At 40.1% G+C, this 21029-nt stretch overlaps 1 protein-coding gene across 1 annotated transcript in view; it reads right to left on the reverse strand.

Annotated features, from left to right (window-relative positions):
- PCSK2 (proprotein convertase subtilisin/kexin type 2) overlaps nt 1-21029 on the reverse strand; it is a 91309-nt gene that overhangs the window by 39863 nt on the left and 30417 nt on the right. Inside the window, exons 3-5 of the mRNA XM_015856543.3 lie at nt 8359-8472; nt 6651-6759; nt 4476-4513 (exon numbers count right to left, since the gene is read on the reverse strand). Coding sequence (XP_015712029.1) covers nt 4476-4513; nt 6651-6759; nt 8359-8472 — 261 coding nt within the window. The remainder of the gene's footprint in view (nt 1-4475; nt 4514-6650; nt 6760-8358; nt 8473-21029) is intronic.

The following is a 21029-nucleotide window of genomic DNA, read 5'->3' on the forward strand; positions in this document are numbered from 1 at the left end:
TCTCGCTCAGATGCTGTATCTCAGAGAAGTCAGTCCTGAAAATTGCTGGCTTTGTAAGCACAGCCTGAGTTGAAAGAAAAGCATGGAGTGCATTAGGCTTCAGCTTTTTAATTATCAGTTTATAATGAAGGGTTCTCTTTGTGAGGAAAAAAAAATTTCCTGAAGGCTGAACCTCTGCAGGGTTTCCAAGGTGTGGAGGAAAATATCGATCCTTTGACAATGAGTCTCTGCATTCACAGTGCAGGATGGAAAATTCCGGCTTTGTAATAACCCCCAAAACCCTGAGGAGCAACTGGTCTTACTGCAGCTCACTCAGAGGGGTACTGGGAGAGCAGTCCAACTAGACTGCAAGAAAGCACGCTCCTTTTCATACATATTAGGAAGGCTGTCAGGAAGGAATAAAGGTTTATAACTCTCTTGGCAAACTAGAAAGGGCATTTGGGGTTTGGTTGGAGTGAGCTGGATACAAATGGAGAATCTATTTCATTCGCATGCAAAGACTGGATGTTACCTATTTGAATTCTGAGGTTTCTTGGGCTGCTGTAGGAAAAGCAATGAAATATTTAACTCTGGGAAATGTGACATATATTTTGAACAAAGTTCATAAAAAACACATTTCCTCATTCCCCTTTCCTGTTTTTGTGGCTGCAGCATCAATTCTCCACTCCAGTTTGGGACAAAACCAACTTTGACATATCAGACTTTCTAAAAGAAGAGATATCTAAGACATCAATCAATCCTAATTAGAAAGTTTAATTTGCATAAGAGTAATCTCTTAGACTAACCCATGCCTGTCCAACCTATGACCCACACAGTGCACGTGGCCCAGCCCAGTCTGTCCTGCGGCCTCCTCCTGTCCCATGCCATCATGGCGACAGCTCTGTCCCACTGAGTGGCCTGGCCTGGCTTAGCCCTGGGCTAAAACTGCCCATGGACTGCCCAGGGAGGCGGTGGAGTCACCAGCCCTGGGGGTGTTCAAGGAAAGACTGGATGTTGTGTTGAGGGACATGGTTTAGTGGGAGCTATTAGTAATAGGAGAACTGTTGGACTGGATGATCTTTTAGGTCTTTGCCAACCTTGGTGATTCTATGATTCTATAAAACCAAAGCACAGGGAGGGTGCAGCAGAGTGCTGACTCAGTTATGGCAAATAACTGTGTGCATTGTGATATACTGCCTAAACACAGTCGTGTGAACAACAAAAAATATGCAGCCACGCTTTCTGTTTTGATAAAGGAATTTGAGAATAGCTTTCAAGATCTCAAAAATAATAAAGAAAAACCCATCAATTTTTTTGGCGTATTTCAGATTCCATTTTCAGTTGACATAAATGGATTACCTGCGACCTTTCAAATGCAATGTTTTGAGTTGCAATCAGATATCCAACTCAAAAATCTGATTATGTCTCTATACCAGACTTGTCTAAAACATATCTTAGCAGAGAGAAATACTGCTCTGTTCACAATCTGCCTCATTCTTGTCACTGCTTTTTGGCAGTATGTACATCCTTGGACAACTTTTCTCCAGGATGAAGCACACAAGGAGTAAAATGTCATCAAAAATCTCTGACAAACACCTGAGGGCTCACTGAGCACTGCAGCCACTGCCATTGAACCAGCCTGATGCATCAGTGTCAAAACAGCAAGTCAAAACATAAAAGCCAACTGAAACCATACAGCCAAAGCCAAGCTTTTGTACTTTAAAAATGCTACCATGCTGAAAGCATCACCTTTGAGAAACTTCTTAATTGTTCCTAATTTTCCAAGAAAATGAATGGATATCGCCATGGTATGCAGACATTTACGCACTTCAGAAACATAAACTTTTAATTTTCTAAATATAAACAGCCTAAAAGAAAGTTGTCCCAAAGTGCAAATGCCATGAAATGACAAACATGTGGTACAGGAACTGTGCGTGACTGCAATTGCTATGCCAACCTGAAGAGAATTAAAGATCCATTCCTAAGAGACTGTCTTCATTGTTTTTCCAGGTCTAAAGTGATCTTTCCTCCAGGTCAGATTTAAGTTCTTGTCTTTAGTTCATGCCCAAATTACTACCGACTGGGAAATAATGCCCTCATGGCCTCTAAGATGAAGCAAAAGCTATCAGAGCAGGGTGTCCTAGGACTCAGAGGCGTGTGCAGCCTTGCAGAGAGAGGAGGAGAGGTAAAGCAGGGGTGAACTGAGCCCTGCAACTGCTGTGCTGTGCTTCAGTCAGTGAGGAGATGGCAGATTTAGCAGCAGGAGCAGGACTTGACCTTGCCTTTCAGCAGCCACCTCTGAGACAGCTACCGCAGTCATCCCTGTGCGAGGAGGTGCCCGCCACTCTCCCTGCTTATCCTGCGTATAATGCACTAATTTATCAGCACATTTCCTGGCAGGATCCTATGGCATATTCAGTCCATGTTTTCATATTTCTATATTAAAAGCACTGGGTTTGTAACTACTGTAAGTCTGTGATCTTTCAGGTGGAGTTTCTGCTGCTCCATAATGATAACCGACTACTCATTCCTGAGCCTTCTCCTCTGTGCTTTCCTGCTGACTTGCCCTACCCAAGCCAGGTCTTGGCCAGGTAACTGCTGTTTGCCCCTCAACAGCCTGATTACTGCTTCAGAACCAAAAAATCTGTGTTTAAACAAAGCCATTCCTACACGGAGTTTTGTTAGATTCTCTCCTGAAGATCAGTCTCTTCCCAAGTCTTCCACACCTACCACTAAATAATTGTTTTCCCCTTTCCAAATCAGTTTTTTTTCTTCTATTTCAGCCCAACAGTTCTTTATCTATCTCCAGCTTCGCTGTTTTCTGACTTCTAGCATGATACCTTCATTGTCATGACATTCTCTACTCTATTTTCCATTAGATACTAAAATGCTCGCTATTGCCATTCTAAAAAGAACACATTCTGCTAAGCCTGAAGAGTATTTATCCATCAGACAGAAAACATTTTTAGAATTGGAAGACATACGTAGTATTACTAAAAATCTATTTTTAGTTTCTGAGCATGATCCTAGGTTCACTGCTAACAACAGAAATGTTCCTGTTTTGCATTAGATCAGATACTGGTACACAGTTGTATCTTGTTTATTCAAAACATGATTATTTTAGAAACAGAATATTCTCTTGTGCTTTGTTCATGCCTACTGCTGCAAAAAAAGCAAGTAAGTGACCAAAAAGCACGTTCTGGCCCTAGATCGTATGGTAAAAGGATGCATGCTGAGAACAATTCCTGTGATGATAAAGGCTATCTTTTAATAACATTTTTAATTCATACAAACTTATTGAAACGTCCTACTGGGTCAAGGTTTTGCAGTTAGAGTATAAGGTTTAATTAGCTGCTATCGAGTTATTAAGCCAGCTCATAACAAATGAAACAGGTTATCTTGCACTTTGCCTCTCCAGTCAGCTGTTCCCCAAATCCTTTGTCTAAAATCAACACCTCTACCTATATATTCTCCACCAGAGGTGCTTAACTATTTACTACGAGAAACAGGGTTTCATCCTGTGTGTTGCCTATTATTTTCCAAGTTGTAACAACAAATATATAAGAGTAATTGCCCCACTCTTTCTAATTTTGGAGCTGTTCTTTCTGAATGGGTCATTTTACCAAAGTTTCCAGTTGCTTTTGTTCTTTTCATTGAACTGCAGTTGAAAACCAAACAATATTGCTCAACTGAAGAAGCCTGTGTTACTGCGAGAAAGCTGCTGACTGCAGGAAAGGAGCAAGACGTAAAGCTGAGACACTGCAACTCATCAGGCAACGACAGCTTTTGGTTCTCACTGCCTTAAACACAGTGTGAAAGCAGCAGACCTCAAAGGCAGCCTGTGGTCTGAGGGTGCTGGGAGCCCTTGCAGACACCTGGGGACACGAGTGCTAGTGACCATGAGGGTTTGGAAAGAGTCTGGAAGAATTAAGAAAGATTAAAAGCTTCAAGTCTAAAGATAAGCCTGAAGTATGTCTGAGGAACAATCAGTTGACGCTGTGTGTGCTGATAATACACAATCTGCCCTGCACATGCTTTAGAGCACCAGACCAAATCACCTGTTATAAAGGAATTAAGCTGTTTCTGGAGGTTTCAAAAACTGATGCATGCTTGAGCCAGGGTGAACAATAGCAGCCTTGCCACAGCCCACAGCTCCATGGCCTTCCAAGTGACAGGTGCATTCTGCATCTTAATAGCAGGATTTAGAGCCAATTCCCAGGTTACTCATTTCTGTCCCAAATCCAATCCTGCAAACTGCAGCTTATTTAATGTGCGCCAGCACTGTCATTTCTTCACAAAACGTCTTGTCAACCTTTTCATTCCTAGAACAGGCAGCCCCATTTTTAGTCCGCTTATTTCAATATGAAATGTATCATCACTAAGATCAGCAGTTCAGCTGTACCGTTAGCCTCTTCGCTGCTTACAATTTTGTAATGAAGAAAGGCCGTAACAATAAGAATATTCACATTTTACAGAGAAGGTCAGCATGTACTTACATAATTAGAGGCAAGATCAGGATGCAGATAATCAATTCCTGCAATAAAATAATGACAGAAAACAAACTGAAGGTTAAGAGTTTCAAAAGTATTTTCTAATCATCACAGAAAACAAAACAAAACAAAGAAAACAATCATGGTGAATAAAGCCATTGATTGAAATTTCAGTTTTTATGTATCCATTTCTAAACTGAGACAACACTTCTGATGTAGCCTCAACTAAAAGCTGTCAATCATTTGTGCCAAAATACAGGTGCCAGTTGAAATGGTGAGCGTGGTGACATTTATTGGCCCATTTTATCAATATCATCATATTTGTTTATTAAGACTAGCTTCAATCACAGTGCATCTATATACAAAGACCTGACACGTACACCAAAGTGTACCAAATCTGTGAACATCAGCAAATGCTACAACAACAGAGCACACAAAAATGCTATTTTTAACCACTGATAATAGTAAACTAAGTAGAGAGGAAATGCCAGATTAGACTGTTCTAGAAAATATCTGAGCGTAGGTTGCAGTCTGAGATTTGGGCTTCATGAGATACAATACGGTGACACTTAGATTCTGAGCATTCCAATACATGGCTTCAAAAAGCTGACGCAAAACAGAGACAAGCTAAATGTTCACTGGAGCTCATCTGGTTTGTGCTTAACACTACAGGCACTGAAAATGCCAGAAGGAAGTCTCAGATCCCTGGAATTCTAAGCAAACCAGACACTTAGCTTGCAGCTGAGAAGGAAACAAGAATACTGTATCCAAAGGATCAAGCACAGATAATAGTAAACCTGACATTTTACAAAGCATGAGTTTAAATGGAGGCTCCACAACTCAGCAGTGTGCTAAACCCTGGAACGAGGCAGTGGTGTGGAACAGGCTCATGCTAATGCAAGAATTATTTCCAAAGCTGATAAATACACAAATCCCTATGGATGGAACAACACAAGCAGCAGATCTACTGCTGCTACTACATCCACTCAGATAGGATAAATTAACCTATTAGATATTTAGCTAAAATGCACAAAGAAATGGCCACCAATTTCATGTTTTGCTTTGAACGTTACCCTGCCCTATATTTCCAACCAGCATTTTACTATGTGCTTAATTTTATTTCCAAGTACAATGGCCTATTATTGTGATTATCCCAATGAAAATATTACCTTCCATTATGTGTAGGTTACTTAGAACCAGACTTGGAAGAAGGGATCTTTGCACCTATGGAGGCCCTTGCTGATTCAAAGGGGATTTAGCAACAGAAGTCTCAATGAAGAAAGAATGTTATTTCATGCAGGTGCTGTATTCCATTCTTACTGGAACTGAATACAGATCATATTACTCCCTTCTCTAAAAGCTACTTCTGATAGGCTAACACTTCTCAGCGGCTTTCTTTGACTTAAAGCTTAATCAGTTTGTTGTCATCCCCATTTCTTAATCACATCTAGTCATCCTGAAAGCAAACTCTGTGGGAACAGTAAAAATGTATTTCTCACAATATCAATATACAGATGTCTGAATCTACTTCCTTTTTTCCACTAGATGTTTGTCTTAGGAGTGAGCAAATGAGGAGCAGAAATGACTGAGGACCCATGTCAGCTGATCCCAGAAAACATACATAAATCTAGTCTCTTTATTTATTTTTAATATTATTCAGCCATCCTAAAAGAAAAAGATTCAACATTTAGCCCTAAGAGCAGCTGCGACTTCAGCTGCACCTGTTATCTTCATCTTCCTTGAACTTAGCCTCAAATTAGTAATGTATTTAATATGCAGGTCTTTACTGACATTCAGCATGAAAGTGTTTAATTATTTCAGCTGTAGAAGTATGACTTTGAGAATAATGCAACCCAGAAAATGTTTTAGTAAAGTACTTTATGTGAGGCAATTAAGTCCTCTAGTCGGTGCCTACAGAAGTCAAGGGGAGTCTTTCCTTTGGTTTAATGGTCATTATAATGCGCCCTTGAAGATCACTGTTTGATAATTGCATACTACTATGAGTGCTTTGGATATCTGTGCTTCTCTGTCCCTAGTGGAGACTTCATAACATATTTTCCCAGAAGATTTGTAGCCTCAACACTAAAAGAAATCCATTATTATTTTTTAATCTTTTTTTGACTTTGATTGCATGGAAAAAGCTACTTACAAATATTAAAGTAGCAGGCAGTCTTCACTTACCATCATCCATAATTCCTATGGTAACTCCTTTCCCTGTGTATCCCAGCTCCCACGCCTCAGCTACGTTAAGATCAAGTCCAGGTGTCCCATCTGCTTGACCAGTGTTAATCTAATAGATCAGTGAAAAAGAAGCACAGCTCTTTTTACTTGATAGACACACTTCCACATACACTGATTCTGTCTTTATGTTTTTGCATGCATCTCTAGTATGGAAAATAAATCACATCTGCTTTGGAGTGTTAGCCTGTAACCACATCTACTGCCTTAAGTTTTAAAAAGAGTGATGGTGGTAAATACACTTCTTTGTGACTTATAAGATTTGGTTAAACTCTGAATCTCTTCAACTCAAAGGAATATTTTTCTCCTCAGGAATATCAGTGTAGAGTGTTAAACCAGCAAAAGCTGCAGTACTGGATATTACAGAGAACTTCTTTATGAAGAGGTAATGGTAACGTTTATTTATGGAAAGCAGGGAACTACTGAAATTCAGATCCACCGGTTTGAATATCAGAAATGTCTTTGTGGATTAAAGTTATGCCTGCTTTAAGCAGGATCGCTAGTTGGACTTTAGGGGTCTCTGTGTGGGTATGATTCTTAAGGGCAATCCCTTCTGTCTTCAGACAGAAGTCATGCTTACCAACCTCATTCATGAATTTCTCAAGTTCTGTGTTGGACGCAATATGAATTTTGCTATTCCAGATGCAGAACTATTCAACTTTGTCAGATACCATTTCTCATTTCAAAATGCACATTACAGTCTAAAATGTAAATGTATAGCTTGATTTTTAACAGTTGTTATTGTCATCACTGTGATATTTTGACTGATTGAAGTGAATTAATCCATACTTTAGTTCATCATTTCACCTAGGGTGAAGTCTGAGACATGCTAACACACCCTCATTCATCTGGCAACTCTTGTCTTGGGAAAACAAAAGACATCTGATAGATTCACAAAACATAGAAAATGCACTAGAAGGAATGAGACTGAGAAATACTATTCATAAACAAAAGGAGTCAACTAAAGTGAACAAGAGGGTACCGTATTTACAAAATTCTAAGTATGTTGCAGTGTTAAAATTGAGGAAAATGACTTTATTGAAGTTTTAATAGAAAGACACCTTTCTTAATTACTTTTATGTAAAAAAAAATAAAAATAAAAAAAATTATTTCAAGACCAAAAACTTCTCCCTGTAAAATATGACATAATAAAAATGAAACAATTTAGTAAAATACTAATTTATTTTGACATCGGCTTAAATCCAAAATTCTGCTTCTGACTGAAGAAAATCAATTAAGCAGTATTCAGATTTGCAAAAGAAAAGAAAAACCTCGTGTTTTTTCTAGCAAGCACACTAGAACTTTTTGTTATAATCCTATATCAGTGTTTTACCTGGCAACAGCTCAATCAAAGACATGATTCACATGTAGTTTTATGGGTCACATCAGCACACCAGGAATGCCTGCAGGACACCAATACAGTTCTCTTTCAAGTCTTCTAAGGATCTTTCCATTGACTGAAATGAAATCTAGCTCTTGAAACTTGCTGGATCTTCCCAGCATAAAAAATGTTCAGTTAAAAACAACACAACAGAGCCTTGGATTCATTCCCAAGTTCTTTTAAGATAATTGCAAGACGTTGTACCAGCACAAAATAATGCAAATGCCAATTATTTAGTTATACTTACTGTGATTTTCTTTCAGAACTTACCAAGTACCACTGCTTTGTAAATAAAGGATCATTCATGTTGATGTCAATGTCATTGATGTCTCTATATCCTCGCTTTCTTCTGCTGAAACCTTCCTGTTGCACAGCCTTCTTGACCTGGAAGGATTAATTTTTACATCTTTAGCTCAACGGTCGTCATCATAAAGATTTTTTTGCTTTGTTTTCAAGAGAGATAAAGGTTATTAAATCACATCATTTGTGTCTGCATCACTTGTTAGCAACCTGGGGCAGATTTCTGTCAATATCTGCAGAGAGCGCTCAAGGAATAATATAATTCTAGGGAAGGCAACTATGGAGAGATGAGACACTCAAAAGTGCCCTACCTGGAGGAACACATTTCAGATAATAGAGGATCTGTGCAAGAAAGAGACTCGTCCTAATGGTCCTAATCCTCATTATAAAATGTGATAACATATTTCATTTAAATATATATATATATTCATCCCTCTTGATCAAAGAGGAAAGCTTAAATCTATACAATGAGTCAACTCTGAGATGCAGAAACAAGGCAGCAAAGAAACTAGCATTTTCTTAGGCAAAACACCACCACCACAATGCCAAAACAACCCTTGGTTATTAAAGAAACCTCATAACTTATGTAGCCATTTTTACAAGCGTGGCTTTGGCATTTCTGATTAAGAAGATGTATCCCCTGATGTGTCACAGTAACTTACATAGTATCAGACAAAATTCAACAAAGGAGAAATTCCTCCAAAGGCCAAATTAGGCCTTAGAATAGTTGAGTCATTCTTGGAGGTGTCCTTCCATCTCTGCTAATTAAAGCAGGAACCTCAAAGGACAGGGCTCAGTGAGATGCCTATGACCAAGATGAAACTGGGATCCAACTGATTTGGGCTAACAGCTACTTTCCTCACAGCCACACTGCCTCATTAAAACCCTGAGAGCTTAATGCCAGTTCACAGCGAGCAGGATGACGCTTATCTGATGCACTCAGAAAGAGGATACCAGAAAGAACTGATCTGTTCTGAAAAGGCAGTATCAATGTTTCTAAAACCTACTTTTATAAATTCCAATTCCTTAACTAGAGGTGCAAAATGATAAAATATTGAACTGGTAGGTGCATTCATTTATATTCATTTCTATTACTTGTTCAGGTTCATTAAAAGCAAAGCAGATTGAAAAGAATGTGAAAAACTAATACAAGCTAAGCTGAAAAGAAGACAGTGACTAAGTAGGAACCATACCAGGTGTACTTTGTGGTGCCAGGTATCTGTACAAAGAAAGGTATAAGCACACTGTTTGATACCTCTAAGATAAGGCTCAGTGATGCCATGGAGACAACAGAGCAATCACCTGTCATTATGCCTTACTCCGTTACCACCCTGCAATTGCAAACCCAGAGCTGTCACCAGATGAAATAATTATGAACAGAAGCCAACTCTCAGTTAGAGGGATGCCAGAGAAAAAAAGATTCATGCGTTTATGCTCCCACGCAAGCTTGCTGGCTCTGCAGGACCAGCTGCATTAAGGTACTGAATTAGGACTTAGAACAAAAAGAATTCCACTAATTAAAAAGCAATGTTTTGGAGCCCTGGCTTTTCTTTAAGACAAGCTGAAGAAAGTGGGGAGCAATTTGCAGAAACAGCACAGGATGACTTCGCTCTTCAGGATCTTCTCATTTGTCTGATTTGTTATATCTGTATAATAAAATATAACTTGTATCTTCTATTGCATTATGTTACATGGTACTGTAATTCCCTGAGAAGCGGAAATACATGTGAAAAAGAGGTATAACCTTCTCTGAACTAAAACCTCTCTTAACAGGCTGGTTTCTGAGTATTTTACATGGATACAAGGCACAAGGAGTAACAAGTTCAGAATGCCTGAAGCTTCCTATACCCTACAGAAACAAGGCTTTTCTCATTACTTTCAGTAGTGATGACAACTTTTAGAGTCACATCCAAAACAGACTAGGCTTTCTTGTCATGAAATGATTTGAAGGGCTTGGGTAAAGCCCTGGCACCTTCCCCCTCACTGAAGCTACAAAATGCCTCATTCAGTTGCCTTGTGTAAGGATTTTTTCCTGCACAAGAAGAAAAAACTTGCCTGATGAAAATGCTATCCTAAGTTCAGAAAACATCCATATAGTCCAACAAAAAAATCCCAGATGGAGTAAATTTAGCCTTGATGTAATTCCAATGATTTCAGCGGAGAATTGCCAATAGCAGATAGTTGATGGGAGTGAAACCTTTTCCTCTTGCCAATGGGGTACGTCTACCAGAAGAACAGGATGCAAATTTGTCCCTGACCCTAGATCTGAAGAGGAAGCGCATCTTATTTTGCTTCTATCTGAAGGATTTCTTCTTAAAGAGTAGGCTTCCCTATGATATCTGTAACTTGAATGCACTAAGTATCTCGTTGCAGGTAATAAGTTTTAAAAATACATACAAGTGAGAACTTAGGATCAGGAAAGGTACAAAATCACCAAAGAACATTCTGATCTTATAACAGACATAATATAAAATAGAAATAATGTATTTCTGTCATGTTCAGACTTGGAATCCAGCCCACAAAGAAATCCATAACGCACCCTCATGCCATCTTCTAAATACTTCTTTCACTAACTAAAGCAGGAAGAGCAGTGTTTGTAAGACAGACTTTTGATAATAGCATCTCTAAAGGATTTGAGACTGTTAAGCATGACACTTATTAGAAATTAGCAAAGGAACAAGACTTCCTTTCAAAATGAGTCTGTTTTTCACTGTCTCAAATTTAGGCTTGTCAGCAATAACAGCTTTTGTTTATTTCATTCTTAATACATTTATTTCTTCTTCATTATGGTAGATTAAGAAGTGAGCATGTATTTAATTAGCATGTGTCTAGATCAAGCAAAAGTTACCAGGTGTGTTATTATCAGAAAAAGAAGGTCATGTATCAAAGAAGGTACAGTCCATGGATACAGTACAGGATGATGGGAAAGAGGTTCAAGTATTGATTTTTAATAATACTTGTACTTATGGATGGTGCATTAAGCCATTTGGATGATAATAAAACAGCAGGATACTGATGCAGAACAAATTAACAAAATAATCAATTGCCTACAATACTGCACTGGGAAGGCCAACAACCACTGCACTCTAACTGTGCTCTATGCTCCTATGAATGCCAAGACAATCAGCTCCTCATTTTGAAGGAACAGGGTTAATTATACTATTGAGTTCCTGCAGTTAAACGAGTCCGTTGTATTGAGCATAAATGACAGATTTACTAAATTATACCAGTGGGTATGAAAGAGTGGAACAGTATACACAACCCCCAGCCTCAAGAATCAAGAACATGAAAACAGGACAACTCAGGCCAAGTTCCAATGGAAAAAGACAGTCTTGGTGATGACATCTAGCAAACATGACTTGGACAGCTTTAAAAAAAAACAAGACACACAGCAGTAAGATTATTAACCCAAAGAAGTTGGGAGGCTGTGATGAGGATGGGCTTGGCCTCTTCTCCCAGGCAACAAATAGGACCTGAGGAAATGGCCACAAGTTGTATTAGATGAGGTTTAGACTGGAGATAAGAAGGAACTTTTGTCCTCAGACAGTGGTCAGGCACGGGAATGGCTGCCCAGGGAGGTGGTGGAGTTGCCATCCCTGGCAGTGTTCAAGAGGCGTCTTGATAGGGAGCTAGGAGATGTGGTTTAGTGTTTTTTTCTGTAGGTATGGTAAAGGGAGGACAGTTGGACTAGATGATCTTGTAGGTCCTTTCCAACCTTGTGATTCTATGATTCTAAGAGGCGGATCTTTTCTCTCTAAAGCCTGAGATCAACATAGGTCTGCTGCTGAAGGCAAAGAAAGAAGTTGAAAGCCAGTTGACCATGTTTTTTAAGAAGTCAAGCTGATGTTTAGCCTTAAGCCCTACAAATTGTGCAGAGGGGCAGCCTCCAACGAAGGTAGCTTGGAAGAGCACATATACATACCTGAAGGCATCCACCAGCAAACCACCTCTGTCTACTGGAGAACTGTCCTGACTGCTGCTATCAAAAACAAATTGTGACAACAAAAGATGGAGGCAAAAGTTCAAGTGAGTCCGTGAGATCCTCAGCCTGACAGCATGACACGCACTTCGCTTTTCAGCCTAATGGCTGATTCTCCTGTTAGCAATGGGAAGTTGAGCTCTGACATACAGCTACAGGAGCTGGACGGGGCTGAAGACACTCCAGGGGTCAAAGCAGCAGTACCAGGGCTCCAATGCAGAGACAGGATTTCAGCCATTCTCAGCTTAGAAAACCCAGCCTTTTTCTTCAAATTACACTCTGCTCCTGGCAATGAAAATGCCTGCAAATTATTAAGAGAAAAGTGCAGAGCACCAATAGCAAAATGTGCCTGCTGCTATTTCCAGGTCATTATGTATCCTTGTAAATGTAAATACCCAAAATATCAGTCAAACACTAAAACTAGATGTTTGAAAACAAATCTTTAGCAATCTTTTCCCATCTTCCGCACCCTCACGAGGAGGGATTTTCCCTCCAGCATTTTAAATAGCTGCTCCCAGTCCATGAAAAAACTTATTGTTTTCTCCCAGGAATAACAAAAGAGATTGGTCTCCAAGCACAGCATTTTTTTTTTTCCAATATAGCAGTTTCTCTTCTATGAAATTATCAATCCATCTTCTCAAACTCATCCCAAAGAAAAGAACGACCATCTCCAGCTAATTATGGCTTGTATGAGTGCCTCCAGAAGTACTATCAGCAATCAAATCTGTAAAAGTCAAGAGCAGGTAACTGGAAGGAAAGTACTGTTTGATCTAAGAGCTTTTCCACCTGGCACAAGAAATCCACTTAATCCCATTCTACCGTTCTTCCCTACATTCATTTATGATTTGTCTATGATTCTTATTTACATTTGGCAAAGGGGATTTCTGACATCTGCTGTTCAATGAATAACCTGAGGTGGTAAGACTAGGAGACTTTGTCCACATGCAGAAAATCAATGGCATTTATTTTGGTATTTTGGATATATCCTTTTGATTTTAAATCTTCTGAGCCTATTTTGAAGCCCAGAATGAGTAAGAAAGGATGTCAGGGAGCTCGGGCGTGTCAGAAAAAACCCCAATATTTAGAAATAACTAAATGAAAACCACTCCTCTCAGGCTAATTACTTCAAAGATTCTCATAGACTCTCCATATATGGGAACAAATCCCTCTTGGTAACCACAGGTGTCTCTGGTGTGTTATTCATGTAAGATTCTCCATGTGCCTTCTCTACCTTCATCAGTTCACGTGGAGGTTTCAGTACAAGGATTCTTTTCTCCAGCTATCCTGCCCAGCTTTGGTTGGTACAATTAGAATAGCTGCAGCAAAGATACAGCAGCTGTTGAAGGACAAAGTTTATCAAAGTTTATCAGCACAACATCATTTTCACTACAAAATGTGTCCATCTTTCATTGTTCTTATCCAGTATTTGTACATTAAAAAAAAGTTACTAGCTGAAACAGTATGGCTGAATATCAGTGTGCTGCTGATTTTTCTTGCTTATTAAACTTGGATGTTCTGTACCAGCCATATTTTTCCACTTTCCCTAATAAGCTCCACATGACTGCTCAAACGCTTCTAACTTTATGTAGACCATCAGCAGATTTCAAGCCTTCTGGACACTGAGACTGCCTCCAGCCATCCCTCTTGAGACATCTTCTCTGTTCTCCCTGGCTTCAGCTTGTGCCCTTTGAACTTTTGTCTCCACTCTCTGGACACAATATTGAAAAAATGTCATGCTCCCAGTAAAATAAAACAAGGGTAAAATATTACCACTGTTGAACTCTCGGAAGAAAAGGCTGTTTCTTGCAGAGCCTTCCTGTGCCTTGCACAGTAAAATGTAGCATAGCTGGCACTGGTCTTTAACTTCTTGCTGAAAAACCATAATACCCAGACATAAGGACATTTAGGAAACTACCAGAGAAGATCAGAGTCCATCAACAACAGTAAGACATGAAAGTAAACAGCCTCAGCTCAAAGGTTCCACTCAAGCAATCAACCTTTTTGAAGGAAACATAATGTAAAGAACTCATGTGTCAACCAAGTTCATATTAAAAAAAATAAGTAATGCCAGAACCAACTTGCCTCTGCCTTACTTTGTGACCTTTCATTTTCCTGATACTAGTTCAGTGCTTGGTAAATGAGGAGCTTTCAAAAATAAAAGAAGGGGAAAATAAATCAATATTTTTGTCCATTTAGCAGGTCTCTCACAGTTCAGTGACATTCAGGAAGCAGTGAGTAAAGAGACAAGGAATCAATGTGTAAGAGGAGGCTTCGGATCATATTCAAGCTGCTCAACTAAGAAATCAATAGTGCTTCTCTAGATTCTGCTTTGAAATGCAAGTGAATTGTTTAGGCTGCAATGTAAAATGAACACTGAGTATGGAAGGCACATGAAGGAAAACGCCAGTTTGGTAAAACTGAAATTTTCATAGGATTGTGCCTTCTTAAATGGCATTTTTTTTTCTCAGGGTAGGATTTATGAGGGGAAAGAGTGAGACAGAGACAAAGCCCTGAATATCATGATATCCAGTGTGCAGCTTTCAAAAGCAAGCAAACTGATTCATATCTCTGCTCTCTCCTCAATTTGGCAGGAGGGTCATATCAAGAACTGCACTATCACAGGTGTTGGCTGTTCTAGGAATGCTGTTCTTATTTCCACTTTTTTTTTCAGCGCTTAAAAAAACCCAACAAAATTGGATCAGAAGCATTTCTGAAATCCTAAAATGTTTCCAAGGGAATGAAAAACAGCTTGTTGTACTACCCAGAGAAGGTGCCATTGCACTTTATGGTGTATGATGACAGAAACATCAGAGTAATTTGTATTTTGAACAACATCTCTTTGCAAGACAGCAGGACAGCTATCCCAGTTACAGAATCAAGATAACTGTGAGAATGAAATTCCATGGAGATGGGATTCAACTGCATGTGCGAGTCTCACCAGTGGGTCAGAGTGCAAACTACGGGGACATTTTATCAGCAGCATGTGGGCAACTTTTCCAGCTTTGCTGTCTCAGCAGTTGCATCAAGCCACACACAAATCAGTCAGAGAAACCACATCTCTGTGCAGGTGTAAATAGCGTGTCTAGTGACAGAGAAAAGAATTAGGCCTCATGCATATAGGGCATTTTATTGACTGCACACTCTCCCTTCTTAGCTGCTAGATTAGGGGCTGCAAATAGCAGCTCACTCTTCCCTTACAACCCTTGGCCAATTACTGCAAATAAACCTGTCTTAAAACATCATGTTTGAAAAAAGACACCTTGTTCTTCTGCCTCAACAGTAAAAAATAATCTATCAGGGAGTAATTCTCTTTTATTACTAAGGCCACCACCAATCTTTGAGCTGATACAGGAGACTCAAAGTACATTTAAGTTATATTTGCACTCTCTGTGGCATAAAATGTTTTTAATTTAAATGGGAATTGGGTGTAGCTCATTTTTAAGAGTGCAGACCATTTGGCATTGAGAATGGCTTTTGGGTACATTTGTGCAGTACAAAGAAGAGTGGTGCTCGCTGGATCTTCTAACTTAATAATTCTCTGTCTGTCATCATTTCATCTTTTATTGCTTTGGTCTGTTTCTTAAAATCCTGGGCACTCCTCCCTTAATGGACTTTTCTTCCTGCTCCACAATAGTTCATTGGTCCTGCACAGAGAGAAATACTAAGGAGCCTACCTTTACATCACTTCCTTTTAAAAGATTCTATTAGTATGACTGCTGCTCCCATAAAAGCAATGAATATGTTATCTGAACCATCCCAAGGGAAAAGAACTGCTCCAAGGCTAAGGATTCCTCTAATGCTGTTGATTTTATGTTAATTTACTTCATGAACAAGCCTTCAGATAAGTGAGGACTGCGAGAAGATATCACTTGGAGAAAAACCTGTTTGGTTTGGTTCATATGTGAAGATTCAGCTGTCAGGTAAAATTACCCTCTTTGCTGAAGCATATCCTTGACCCATCCTGAGGGAAAAGACACACCTTGCAAATGTGTGAATTTCTGTCATAATGCCCAAACACATTTCCAGTCATAAAGCATTTGTAGCAGCTCTACTTCTAACGTCACGCATTTTCTTTCTGAAAGATGAGAATTTGCTTTAAAGACATTAAGTGTACTCCATATGGAGCCCTGCCATAGGCCTGGGTAGGTATGCATCTTTTCTTATGGAAATCAAGCCAGAAGAGAACGCAACCTTAAAGCAAGTCTGTAAAACATATTGAAAACAAATCCCCCTTATCTCCAAACTGATACCCAGATCTGCACTTACTGGCTTCTGACCTGTATCATAATTCAGTATTTCCGCTTCATTCTCCACAGCCCACTTCCCACTCAAACTGTACCAAACAGCTCATCATCTGCCTTGAAACATCTGCTTGGAAAAATACAGTACACACTTCTGGCATGGATTACCGCCTTATCACATCAGCAGTAAACATGCCATATTGTCGCACTTGTTGAAGTACATGTTGCTATGTGCTTTAAGTAACCATTCTGCTTTCTACACAGACAGCTTTTCTAAATGGACTCTGACTAAGGAAAAAGTTATAGATCCTGGTACAGCTGCCCCCAGAACCCACCGACTGTATTCAGATATGTTAACAGTGTTGAGAGCTCTTTGCAGTTCTCTCATGCCACGGGGCTTAGAGAAGCATCATCTGATGCTTATAGCCCTTCCAAGTAGATTGGCCCTGCTGCACCTAGTGGTGGTGAAAAGTTGTCATACAAAAGCATCACCAGAATCTCAACTAAAGAGCAGCTTCCCAGAGTAGAAATTGTCTCATGGCATTAGGAGTTAAGAAAGGCTGACTAATGTCAGTGCTGTTGTCCTATGCACAGCGCATGAACCAGGCCAAAATCAATTTGTTTTAAGTCTGAACTAAAAATAACTTAAAACCAGCTGTGGCTCCTCGACGTCTGGAACCATGAGGTGAAAATGGAGAAAAGGTTGGCTCAATCATGTAGAATATACAGGTGTTTTCAATCTTGAGTTCAGAAAGGGCACAAGGACATTGAGGCTCCGGAACATGCTGAAAGAAGGGCAACAAAGCCATGAAAGGTCTGGAACACAAATCTTATGGTAAGTGTCTGAGGGAACTGGGGCTGTTCAGCCTGGAGAAGTGAAAGCACAGGGGAAAGCTCATCACTCTCTACGATGACCTAAAAGGAAGTTGTGGTCAGGTGAGGGGTCTTCCTCTGTTCCCAGATTACTAGCAACAGGATGAGAGTTAGTGGCCTTAAGTTGCCCCAGGGGAGGTTCAGATTGGATATTAGGAATAATTTCTTCTCAGAAAGAACGGTGAGGTATCAAAACAGGCTGCCTAGGGAGGTGGTGGAGTCACCATCCCCATTGGACTACAACAACAGCTTGCTAGCAATGATTGCTGCCCAGTGCTGTCAGCACCTCCCCAGCCAGGTGGGGAGAACATCTGCAGAAAACCTTTTTAGACTTAATAAGAAAACAAAGCTTATTCTTACAAAGGTGCCCTCCTGGAGTGATACAGTACAGCTGCCAAAAAAAAAAAAAAAAAAGTCTAATTTTATTCTAATATTTAAAACCTGCAATACTTAAATTTCAAGGGTCACAAGAGCAGTAGTGATATATTAGTGAGTCTTTCTTGTCCATTTTTAACACCTTCAGAGATCTGTTGCTATCTCAGTGGTGACGAGATATGCAATCACAGAGCACTGCTCTTCCTGAAGTGATGCCTGGTGGGAATTAGATAGGCTGCACAATGTCTCCTCTCAGTAAACATCATATTTAGAAACCAGAAAGAAAACAGAAGCCAATCTTATGACAGAGGGAAGCCACAATTATGCTGCTGCTCATAGTCATGCATCTGCTCTTGCATCCAGCAGCAGACTGGCTTGTGTATAGCACAGCTACCTCTTTATTGTGTTACCATAAATACTCTGGACAGAAAAGACAAAGGATTTTGCTCCTTGCATGCCTTTCCCAGCCCACTAGGAAGTAACTGGAAATTGCACTGATGGGGCTGTATACTGTAAAGGTTGCAAATGCACTTCCTCAGCTCCCAGATTCAGAGGCTGATGGATCCCTGTCACAAAGCATATTAATAAAATCAGCAGAGGTTTGTGCATCGCTGCTGCACAGCATCAGGTTAGCAGTGTAGAGCTGCCCGTACCAGGCCATCTGCCACAACAGAAGCACCAAAATGTTGGGATTTCCACAGAATCATTTTTGTATCAGGAGGAAAGACAGGAAAACCTGGGAAATAAGGTTTGCAGAAGGAAAAGAAACAGCCCATGCCCTTTAATTCTAGCTTTTACCCAAATAGGTTGTTAATTTGATACTTTCAAAGGACTAACCATGATGGTTGTCATGACACTCTGTATCAGAATCCTTTATTTTAATCCTTGAACATTTTCTTTCAGTTTCCGTCAGGGAGCTTGCAGAGAACACAGCTCCTGAGTTCCCAGGTGCCCAGTGCTGTGGCAGGGAGCACCACCAAAGCAGGCAGATCTCAATTAGGAGGCATTTCCCATTTCTCCCCAGAATCTGGCTGCCATAGATCTTTACAGAGACAGGGCAGTACAAGTGCCAGTTGAATATTCCCTATGGGTTTTCTTGACAAGCCTGTAGCTAAGAAGCTTTTTACATGAGTGTTCATGATCTCCAGCAGCCTGTCCTACTGGCTCTTTGCAAAGCACGTCTGCACGATTAAGATCATTTTCAAGTATTTTAGAACCAAAGGAGTTCTGCCTGGAATTCACAGGATGTTCAGCTGCTTCAGATATGTCACAGGTCCCCCCGATTATCCATTGCCTGCAGCACTGAAAAGTAGACCCCAAAGACTACAAAACTCATTACTAATTGCAGTTACATGTGCACTACCATGGGTTTTAGTGCCAGCATGTTCCCTTGTTCTCACTGGACCATAGCACAGGCTGGTTTAAATGAAGTGCTGAAGCAATCATCCCGCTCTAAAATCTTTGAACTGCTGCTGTATTTTTTTGGCCAGGGACAAGGAAATAAGGTAATAGAGCTGAATGATCATCTTTGTGACAGATTGAACAGACACTTCCATATCCTGGAGTCTTAAAGAAATGTGAAACATCCAGTGCTAAAATACAGAATCATGGACTATACAAGATGTTGTCAACACAACGGCACCTGACCTAATGTCCTTTCCAAGAGAGGTGAGCTGTACCTATAAATGACCATAACAAAGTGAAAATGATTAGTGAAGCACTGCCAAAGACACAGTAGGACTTAAGGATTTGAATTGCCAAAGACTTGGCTTAAAATATAATTTTATAAGTCTGACGGTAACAACTGCAGCCTGCAAAATAGGAAACACTTAAGAAAAAAATAGAAGAAAACGAGAACAATGAAAAGGACTGAAAATTACAATTACTTCCATTTTATCAAGGGCTTAACCCATTCTCTCTTATTCTACCTCACCTCGTGCCAACCCTGGTCTAAACAGCTGATGAGATCAGAGAAATGACTCAGCTTGGATGGAATCATTTTCTTTGTATGATATATTTAAAATGCAGCCAGATTCTTTCCCCAACAACACCTGCTCCTTCAAGAAGAGGGAATAGTGTCAGAGGAACAAGCAGGAGGGACAGAGAATGCAGGGCTATCTAAAAACATTGGGTGAAACTGCTATAGTGGAAGAACAGTACGTATTTATTAACTTCTTGGCTGCCATTCAGTTCTCCTCCAGAAGTGTGAAGACACGGGCTCCGTCTCTTCTTGCCCAAGGGTAAATACAGACTTACCCCATCCATTTCAGTGAATTTCAGCTTTTCAATGCTGCAAATTGGTGTAATATCTACCTCTTACATTTAATGCCATTCTTCTGAGAAGGAAAACTGTTAAAGCCTCTCTCCAGTTAAATTCAGGTTCAGTCATGCTGGGTTGAACTCATGAAGACAAATTATGATTCTCTGCTTCATGGGAGCATGTCTATTTCCAAAGAAGTAAATAGATCAGAACAGATCCCCATGGTAGGGAAATGTTGCTGAAGTATTGAGGTGGGATGAGAGAGCAAAGTGCTGAGGGCAGCATGTGAATTGGTACACACAGCACTGCAAGCGGCAATAGCACATGGACATGGCCTGGATGCTTCCTTGTGTAGGTGCACTGCTGCTGTATACATGAACCACCAGTACTTAGGAGGTGGCTTTGCAAGTGGCTCCTCTCCAGCACGTCCCTCTGGGCTCAGCATAAGTGCCTGTGCACATTTACACACATAAGCGCTGCAAAAACTCCAGTGTGATCCTTTCTTGAGGCATGTGTTGCTCTTGTGCTTCTCCTCCCTCATGTTTAAGCCAGATGCCCTCTTCCTCCACAGGTGCCTATAGGTGTTGAAAACTCCAGAGCAATTTCTCTTCTCATCATAACTCACAGCACAGGAAGGAGGCAGAAGCTCTTCACGCCTTACACAAGCATATAATGGAGTCATGAAATTACAGAATGGCTTGGGTTGGAAGTTGTGATTTGGTCAGACATGAGGGAAGCAGATGGCTACTTTGTTTGTTCTCGACATCTACTATGTACTCAGAGTCCTGGAAAGCTACAGTCCCATCCACTAAAGTAATTATTCCCCAAAGGTTTTATGGAAAATATGGCAAAGAAGAAAAAGTAAAACAAAGATAAACCCCTCTCCTATTTCTTTTCTTCTATGCTTCCTCAC

The sequence above is a fragment of the Coturnix japonica genome, chromosome 3 (genome assembly GCF_054131305.1).
Source record: "Coturnix japonica strain WE chromosome 3, WE-NBRP24, whole genome shotgun sequence".
NCBI lineage: Eukaryota > Metazoa > Chordata > Aves > Galliformes > Phasianidae > Coturnix > Coturnix japonica.